Genomic DNA, 10,000 nt, shown 5'->3' with positions numbered 1-10,000 from the left:
AATAGAACAGAGTAGAATAGAGTATAGAGTAGAATAGAGCAGAGTAGAATAGACCATAGATCAGAGTAGAATAGAGCAGAGTAGAATAGAGCATAGAGCAGAGTAGAATAGAGCATAGAGTAGAATAGAGTAGAGCATAGAGCAGAGAGAAGAGTAGAATAGAGCAGAGTAGAACAGAGCATAGAGTAGAATATAGCATAGAGTAGAATAGAGCAGAGTAGAATAGAGCATAGTAGAATAGAGCATAGTAGAATAGAGCATAGTAGAATAGAGCGTAGAGCAGAGTAGAATAGAGCAGAGTAGAATAGAGCAGAGTAGAATAGAGCAGAGAAGAATAGAGAACAGAGTAGAATAGAGAATAGAGCCGAGTAGAATAGAGCAGAGTAGAGCAGAGTAGAATAGAGCAGAGTAGAATAGAGCATAGAGCAGAGTAGAATAGAGCAGTGTAGAATAGAGCATAGAGCAGAGTAGAGCATAGAGTAGAATAGAGCATAGAGTAGAATAGAGCAGAGTAGAGCATAGAGCATAGAGAAGAGTAGAATAGAGCAGAGTAGAAAAGAGCATAGAGTAGAATAGAGCATAGAGTAGAATATAGCATAGAGTAGAATAGAATAGAGCATAGAGCAGAGTAGAATAGAGCATAGAGCATAGTAAAATAGAGCATAGAGCAGAGTAGAATAGAGCATAGAGCAGAGTAGAATAGAGCAGGGTAGAAAAGAGAATAGAGCAGAGTAGAATAGAGAAGAGTAGAATAGAGCCGAATCGAATAGAGCAGAGTAGAATATAACTTTATTACCAGTTACACAAGTTGATAGAAATGTATTTTGGTGCAAATGATGTTACAGAGAGGACACACGTGCTCACACACACACACACACACACACGAACGCACACACATGCACGCCAACACACACGCACGCACGCACAAACACACGCACACACAAACGTACGCACACACACACACGCACACACACACACCTACACACACACACACACACACACACACACACACACACACATACACACACATACACGCAGACACACATGCAGACACCCTCTGCCCTGCACACAGACAGACAAACACACAGCGTGATACCATCATGTCCTGTTCTATGTGTTCATATATGTCAGCCAGTCTGTCCTCTCTACAGTCTGTAGCTCTGTCTGCTTGGCGGTGTCTCTCTGACCACTCCTCCCACTGTTCCTCTGACAGGTCTCTGTAGGCCAGGGCCAGGGTCCGCAGACCGTCCCCAGCATACTCCTAGACACACAAGCGAATTGAAGAATTGATAAACAATCAATCATCTCCTGATGGCTATAGTAGTGTGCAGGAAAACATTTAACCACCAGAGGGCAGTGCTGTTACTTGTATAAAAGAGAGCTGTGATAGGCTGAATAGGAACTTATTTTGTTTGTAACTCACATTAAGGTGATCTGTTGTGATGTTCACCAGGTGATTGTTGGAGGAGTGGAGCCTCTCAAACAACAGAGTATCAGCTCCTTTACAGTATAGACGGATCCTCCCCTCGGGGTTACGCACTGCAGACAGAGACATACTTTAATATGATCTGGGCTAAGCACTGCAGACAGAGACATACTTTAATATGATCTGGGCTAAGCACTGCAGACAGAGACATACTTTAATATGATCTGGGCTAAGCACTGCAGACAGAGACATACTTTAATATGATCTGGGCTAAGCACTGCAGACAGAGACATACTTTAACATGATCTGGGTTACGCACTGCAGACATAGACATACTTTAACATGATCTGGGTTACACACTGCAGACAGAGACATACTTTAACATGATCTGGGTTACGCACTGCAGACATAGACATACTTTAACATGATCTGGGTTACACACTGCAGACAGAGACATACTTTAACATGATCTGGGTTACGCACTGCAGACAGAGACATACTTTAATATGATCTGGGTTACACACTGCAGACATAGACATACTTTAACATGATCTGGGTTACACACTGCAGACAGAGACATACTTTAATATGATCTGGGTTACACACTGCAGACAGATACATACTTTAACATGATCTGGGTTATGCACTGCAGACAGAGACATACTTTAACATGATCTGGGTTACGCACTGCAGACAGAGACATACTTTAACATGATCTGGGTTACGCACTGCAGACAGAGACATACTTTAATATGATCTGGGTTACACACTGCAGACAGATACATACTTTAATATGATCTGGGTTACGCACTGCAGACACACTAACTAAATGTTAGACTAAAAGAAATGTAAGATAATGTCTAGATGCTTCTTATAGTGGAGATCAAGTTTATAAATTGCCTGGCTGGGCTGATGAGACAGTGGATTGCGCAATCAGATGAAACAGAGTAAATAGGCATTTTAATGTCATAGATATATATTGTTGTACAGTATGTTTTATACAAAGATGTTTACCTCTGTTTATTTTTTTATTTTGCTCTTGCGTAAGTTGCTGAAGTGCACTACGTCAAGGTGTGTTTGGTGAGCGTCTACTGTATGTCAAGGTGTGTGAGTGCGTATGCATGCATGCCTATACCTATAACGGACATCCTCTTGCGGATGTTGTTGAAGTCGAGGATGGCCAGCAGTGTGTATGTGACTGGTCGGCCCAGCTCTGTCACAGTGACAGTACCAGGGGTTCTAGACCGGAACACAAAACCAAAGTTCCTGGCTGCTGTCACCAATGCACCCTCATCTGGAGACTGGGCCTTATACATCAACTCTCCTAGAGGGGGTAGAGTGGGGGAGTCAGAGAGAGAGCAATGGGGGAGAGAGAGAGAGAGCGATGGGGGAGAGAGAGCAATGGGGAAGGGAGAGAGAGAGAGAGGCGAGAGAGAGGCGAGAGAGAGAGAGGTCAGAGAGAGGTGAGAGAGAGAGCGCGAGAGAGAGAGATGTGAGAGAGGGAGAGAGAGAGAAAGAGGTGAGAGAGAGAAAGAGGTGAGAGAGGGAGAGAAAGAGAGAGAGAGAAAGAGGTGAGAGAGAGAGAGGTGAGAGAGGGAGAGAGAGAGAGAGAGAAAGAGGTGAGAGAGAAAGAGGTGAGAGAGGGAGAGAGAGAGAGAGAGAAAGAGGTGAGAGAGAGAGAAAGAGGTGAGAGAGGGAGAGAGAGAGAGAGAAAGAGGTGAGAGAGAGAGAGAAAGAGGTGAGAGAGAGAGAAAGAGGTGAGAGAGAGAGAGAAAGAGGTGAGAGAGGGAGAGAGAGAGAAAGAGGTGAGAGAGAGAGAAAGAGGTGAGAGAGGGAGAGAGAGAGAGAGAGAGGTGAGAGGGAGAGAGAAAGAGGTGAGAGAGGGAGAGAGAGAGAGAGGTGAGAGGGAGAGAGAGAGAGGTGAGAGGGAGAGAGAGAGGTGAGAGGGAGAGAGAGGTGAGAGGGAGAGAGAGGGAGAGAGAGAGAGAGAGAGAGGTGAGAGGGAGAGAGAGAGAGAGAGAGAGAGAGAGGTGAGAGGGAGAGAGAGAGAGAGAGAGAGAGAGAGAGAGAGAGAGAGAGAGAGAGAGAGAGGTGAGAGAGAGAAAGAGGTGAGAGAGGGAGAGAGAGAGAGAGAGGTGAGAGGGAGAGGTGAGAGGGAGAGAGAGGTGAGAGGGAGAGAGAGAGAGGTGAGAGGGAGAGAGAGAGAGAGAGGTGAGAGGGAGAGAGAGAGGTGAGAGGGAGAGAGAGAGAGAGAATACAGTACCTATTAAACACCTTCTATACATGTAGGTGAAGACAAAATACAACATGCTTTTAAGATGCACTATGCAAAAACCACTCCGCCATTTCATGGTTTGCCGAATTTCAGTTTATGTGACAAAACAAGCAATGCATAGTGTAGAGAATCATTGTACCATCTAAACCACTATGAAATATATTTTAAACAACCAAAAATATACACTGAACAAAAATATAAACGCAACATGTAAAGTGTTGGTCCCATGTTTGATGAGCTGAAATAAAATATCCCATAAATGTTCCATACTCATAAAGAGCTTATTTCTCTCAAATGTTGTGCATCAATTTGTTTACATTCCTGTTAGTGAGAATTTGTCCTTTACCAAGATAATCCATCCACCTGTCACATATCAAGAAGCTGAATAAACATGGTGATCACTAGACAGGTGCACCTTGTGCTGGGGACAATAAAAGGCCACTCTAAAATGTGCAGTTTTGTCACACAACACGTCTCAGGTTTTGAGGGAGGGTGCAATTGGCACGCTGACTGCAGGAATGTCACCAGAGCTGTTGCTAGATAATTGCATGTTCATTTCTCTACCATAAGCAGCCTCCAACGTCGTTTCATCATTTGGAAGTACGTCCAACCAGCCACACAACTGTAGACCACGTGTAACCACGCCAGTCCAGGACCTCCACATCTGGCTTCTTCACCTGCGAGATCGTCTGAGACCAGATACCCGGACAGCTGATTTTCTGTCTGTAATAAAGCCCTTTTGTGGGGAAAAACTCATTCTAATTGGCTGGGCCCTGCACCCCTGTGGGTGGGCCAGTCTCCCAAGTGGGTGGGCCTATGTCCTGTCAGGCCCACCCAAGGCTGCACCCCTGCCCAGTCATGTGAAATCCATAGATTAGGGCTTAATTTATTTATTTCAATTGACTGATTTCCTTATATGAACTGTAACTCAGTAAAATAGTAAATTGTTGCGTTTCTATTTTGGTTCAGTATAGTATTTTCAGCTGTTTGAAGCTGGTGTACAAAACAGAAAGTAAAAGATGCCAAAACAAAACTTAAGAACGGGAAGCATAGATATAGCACACATAGACATTCTTCTTTCAATGAGCAGATTCAGAACTCACATTTCTATGTTAACCTCTATGTGAACCTCTATGTGAACCTCTATGTTAACCTCTATGTGAACCTCTATGTGAACCTCTATGTGAACCTCTATGTTAACCTCTATGTGAACCTCTATGTTAACCTCTATGTTAACCTCTATGTTAACCTCTATGTGAACCTCTATGTGAACCTCTATGTGAACCTCTATGTGAACCTCTATGTGAACCTCTATGTGAACCTCTATGTGAACCTCTATGTTAATCTCTATGTTCACATAGAGGTTGCCCAAAAAGTGACATATTGCAGCTTTAAAAACATGGACTATAATTACAAGTTCAACTTATTTCTTATCTCCCCCTCCCTCTCTTTCCCTCTACCCCTCTCTCACCCTCCTTCTCCTCATCTCCCTCCCTCTCTTTCCCTCTATCCCTCTCTCACCCTCCTTCTCCTCTTCTCCCATCTCTCCCTCCCTCTCTTTCCCTCTACCCCTCTCTGACCCTCCTTCTCCTTCCATCCCTCCCTCTATAACCCTCATTCCCCCTCTCTCTCATCCTCCCTCTAACCCTCATTCCCTCTATCTCGCTCTCTCTTACCCTACTTCTATTCCTCCCTCTATCGCTCTCACCCTCCCTCTCCTTCTATTCCTCCCTCTATACCTCTCTCTCACCCTCCCTCTCCTTCTATTCCTCCCTATCCTTCTATCCCTCTCTCTCACCCTCCCTCTCCTTCTATTCCTCCCTCCCTCTCACCCTCCCTCTCCTTCTATTCCTCACTCTATCCCTCTCTCTCACCCTCCCTCTCCTTCTATTCCTCCCTCTCACCCTCCCTCTCCTTCTATTCCTCCCTCTCCTTCTATCCCTCTCTCACCCTCCCTCTCCTTCTATTCCTCCCTCTCGCTATCTCTCACCCTCCTTCTTCTCCTCACTCATGACGGTGTGACAGAGGGAAAGCAGCCGGAAGAACTCGTGGCTGTGAAGGTCTCCCAGCTTCACCGACTTCAGCAGACCGTTGTCATAGTAACAGAAGTCAGGGTCCGCCAGGGGGTTGAAGGAGGAGAAGTCTAGCCTCTGGAAAGAGAGAAGAGGAGAGAGAGAAGGGGAGACAGAGAAGGGGGGAAGAGAGGAAGGAGGACAGTTGTAGTATTCACCGTTAGAACTATGCTTTGTATTCACATAAGGTCAAATAGCAAAGTGCACAGTGTCAGAGTGATGTCATTGCCACAGAGCAAGCTGGACAGTATGCTGTGTTGTTAGTCATACTGTTAGTCTTACGTTAGCCTGCTCACCTTTGGCTGTGCTCCCAACGGGTCGATCACCTCACCTGACAATAGAACACACTCACACTTAGACTCAGAGTTACCCAGCACCACAAGGACGTCTGCAACATTGACTGGGGGAACAGGACAGTGCTGATTTGATCTGATTTGTGTGTGTATTGTTCTATTTGTATTTATTAAGAATCCCCATTAGTTCCTGCCAAGGCAGCAACTACTCTTCCTGGGGTTTATTATGGATCCCCATTAGTTCCTGCCAAGGCAGCAACTACTCTTCCTGGGGTTTATTATGGATCCCCATTAGTTCCTGCCAAGGCAGCAACTACTCTTCCTGGGGTTTAGTATGGATCCCCATTAGTTCCTGCCAAGGCAGCTACTACTCTTCCTGGGGTTTATTATGGATCCCCATTAGTTCCTGCCAAGGCAGCTACTACTCTTTCTGGGGTTTATTATGGATCCCCATTAGTTCCTGCCAAGGCAGCAGCTACTCTTCCTGGGGTTTATTATGGATCCCCATTAGTTCCTGTCAAGACAGCAGCTACTCTTCCTGGGGTTTATTATGTATCCCCATTAGTTCCTGCCAAGACAGCAGCTACTCTTCCTGGGGTTTATTATGTATCCCCATTAGTTCCTGCCAAGACAGCAGCTACTCTTCCTGGGGTTTATTATGGATCCCCATTAGTTCCTGCCAAGACAGCAGCTACTCTTCCTGGGGTTTATTATGGATTCCCATTAGTTCCTGCCAAGACAGCAGCTACTCTTCCTGGGGTTTATTATGGATCCCCATTAGTTCCTGCCAAGACAGCAGCTACTCTTCCTGGGGTTGATTATGGATCCCCATTAGTTCCTGCCAAGACAGCAGCTACTCTTCCTGGGGTTTATTATGGATCCCCATTAGTTCCTGCCAAGGCAGCAGCTACTCTTCCTGGGGTTTATTATGGATCCCCATTAGTTCCTGCCAAGACAGCAGCTACTCTTCCTGGGGTTTATTATGTATCCCCATTAGTTCCTGCCAAGACAGCAGCTACTCTTCCTGGGGTTTATTATGGATCCCCATTAGTTCCTGTCAAGGCAGCAGCTATTCTTCCTGGGGTTTATTATGGATCCCCATTAGTTCCTGCCAAGACAGCAGCTACTCTTCCTGGGTTCCAGCAAATATTAAGGCAGTAATATACATTATAATACAATTTTTAAACATTGAAATATATTTAACAACAGATTTCACACCACATTAAGCATGTGCCCTCAGGCCATATATGTAGTATACCCACCCTAAATCTGATAGACTGTAGTATATATGCAGTATACTCACCTTAAATCTGATAGACTGTAGTATACAGTGGGGAGAACAAGTATTTGATACACTGCCGATTTTGCAGGTTTTCCTACTTACAAAGCATGTAGAGGTCTGTAATTTTTTATCATAGGTAAACTTCAACTGTGAGAGACGGAATCTCAAACAAAAATCCAGAAAATCACATTGTATGATTTTTAAGTAATTAATTTGCATTTTATTGCATGACATAAGTATTTGATACATCAGAAAAGCAGAACTTAATATTTGGTACAGAAACCTTTGTTTGCAATTAGAGAGATCAGAAGTTTCCTGTAGTTCTTGACCAGGATTGCACACACTGCAGCAGGGATTTTGGCCCACTCCTCCATACAGACCTTCTCCAGATTCTTCAGGTTTCGGGGCTGTCGCTGGGCAATACAGACTTTCAGCTCCCTCCAAAGATTTTCTATTGGGTTCAGGTCTGGAGACTGGCTAGGCCACTCCAGGACCTTGAGATGCTTCTTACGGAGCCACTCCTTAGTTTCCCTAGCTGTGTGTTTCGGGTCGTTGTCTTGCTGGAAGACCCAGCCACGACCCATCTTCAATGCTCTTACTGAGGGAAGGAGGTTGTTGGCCAAGATCTCGCGATACATGGCCCCATCCATCCTCCCCTCATTACAGTGCAGTCATCCTGTCCCCTTTGCAGAAAAGCATCCCCAAAGAATGATGTTTCCACCTCCATGCTTCACGGTTGGGATGGTGTTCTTGGGGTTGTACTCATCCTTCTTCTTCCTCCAAACACGGCGAGTGGAGTTCAGACCAAAAATCTATATTTTTGTCTCATCAGACCACATGACCTCCTCCCATTCCTCCTCTGGATCATCCAGATGGTGATTGGCAAACTTCAGATGGGCCTGGACATGCGCTGGCTTGAGCAGGGGGACATTGCGTGCGCTGCAGGATTTTAATCCATGACGGCGTAGTGTGTTACTAATGGTTTTCTTTGAGACTGTGGGTCCCAGCTCTCTTCAGGTCATTGACCAGGTCCTGCCGTGTAGTTCTGGGCTGATCCCTTACCTTCCTCATGATCATTGATGCCCCACGAGGTGAGATCTTGCATGGAGCCCCAGACCGAGGGTGATTGACTGCCATCTTGAACTTCTTCCATTTTCTAATAATTGCGCCAACAGTTGTTGCCTTCTCACCAAGCTGCTTGCCTATTGTCCTGTAGCTCATCCCAGCCTTGGGCAGATCTACAGTTTTATCCCTGATGTCCTTACACAGCTCTCTGGTCTTGGCCATTGTGGAGAGGTTGGAGTCTGTTTGATTGAGTGTGTGGACAGGTGTCTTTTATACAGGTAACAAGTTCAAACAGGTGCAGTTAATACAGGTAATGAGTGGAGAACAGGAGGGCTTCTTAAAGAAAAACTAACAGGTCTGTGAGAGCCGGAATTCTTACTGGTTGGTAGGTGATCAAATACTTATGTCATGCAATAAAATGCAAATTAATTACTTAAAAATCATACAATGTGATTTTCTGGATTTTTGTTTGAGATTCCGTCTCTCACAGTTGAAGTGCACCTATGATAAAAAGTACAGACCTCTACATGCTTTGTAAGTAGGAAAACCTGCAAAATCGGCAGTGTATCAAATACTTGATCTCCCCACTGTATATGTAGTATACCCACCTTAAATCTGATAGACTGTAGTATATAGTGTAGTGTATAGTGTCATATATAGTGTAGTATATAGTGTAGTATACCCACCTTAAATCTGATAGACTGTAGTATATAGTGTAGTATATCATGTAGTATATAGTATAGTATACCCACCTTAAATCTGATAGACTGTAGTATATAGTGTAGTATATCATGTAGTATATAGTGTAGTATATCATGTAGTATATAGTGTAGTATACCCACCTTAAATCTGATAGACTGTAGTATATAGTGTAGTATATCATGTGGTATATAGTGTAGTATATCATGTAGTATATAGTGTAGTATACCCACCTTAAATCTGATAGACTGTAGTATATAGTGTAGTATATCATGTGGTATATAGTGTAGTATATCATGTAGTATATAGTGTAGTATACCCACCTTAAATCTGATAGACTGTAGTATATAGTGTAGTATATCATGTGGTATATAGTGTAGTAATACACACCATAGGCATGTCCATTGATAGAGCACTTGCTGAAGCTCATGATGTTCTGAGTGAGAGTTCCTGTCTTGTCACTGAAGATGTACTCCACCTGTTTCAATGGGGGGGGGGGGGGTTATCAAGATACCACAGACATACTGGACCTGCATCCAGACACACCGCAGGCTTTAGGCTAACATTCTCCAACACAGAGATACAAGGATCTAGTGTAGATGAACAACAGTAGGGTGCAGGATGTTCCTCACCTGTCCCAGTTCCTCGTTGAGAGTGGTGGTCCTGGCTTCAGCTGCTGTGTTACACTGTGGACAGAACATCTTCCTGTCCCAGTTTATAAGTAACTATGACCCAGCCTAATCACCTCCACACTGGAGAGAGGGAGGGAGGGAGGGAGGGAGGGAGGGAGGGAGGGAGGAAGGAAGGAAGGAAGGGAGGGAGGGAGGGAGGGAGGGAGGGAGGGAGAGAGAGAGAGAGAGAGAGAGAGAGAGAGAGAGAGAGGGAGGG

At 44.7% G+C, this 10,000-nt stretch overlaps 1 protein-coding gene across 1 annotated transcript in view; it reads right to left on the bottom strand.

The window, feature by feature from the left end:
* Positions 1-10,000, bottom strand: part of LOC109880886 (phospholipid-transporting ATPase ID) — a 105,550-nt gene that overhangs the window by 17,095 nt on the left and 78,455 nt on the right. Inside the window, 8 exon segments of the mRNA XM_031787466.1 lie at positions 1,097-1,261; positions 1,424-1,539; positions 2,562-2,750; positions 5,692-5,851; positions 6,070-6,104; positions 9,503-9,590; positions 9,745-9,833; positions 9,836-9,864. Coding sequence (XP_031643326.1) covers positions 1,097-1,261; positions 1,424-1,539; positions 2,562-2,750; positions 5,692-5,851; positions 6,070-6,104; positions 9,503-9,590; positions 9,745-9,833; positions 9,836-9,864 — 871 coding nt within the window.

The sequence above is a fragment of the Oncorhynchus kisutch genome, linkage group LG13 (genome assembly GCF_002021735.2).
Source record: "Oncorhynchus kisutch isolate 150728-3 linkage group LG13, Okis_V2, whole genome shotgun sequence".
NCBI lineage: Eukaryota > Metazoa > Chordata > Actinopteri > Salmoniformes > Salmonidae > Oncorhynchus > Oncorhynchus kisutch.
The sequence above is the reverse complement of the archived record's forward strand: the minus strand, read 5'-3'. Positions and strand labels throughout refer to the sequence as shown.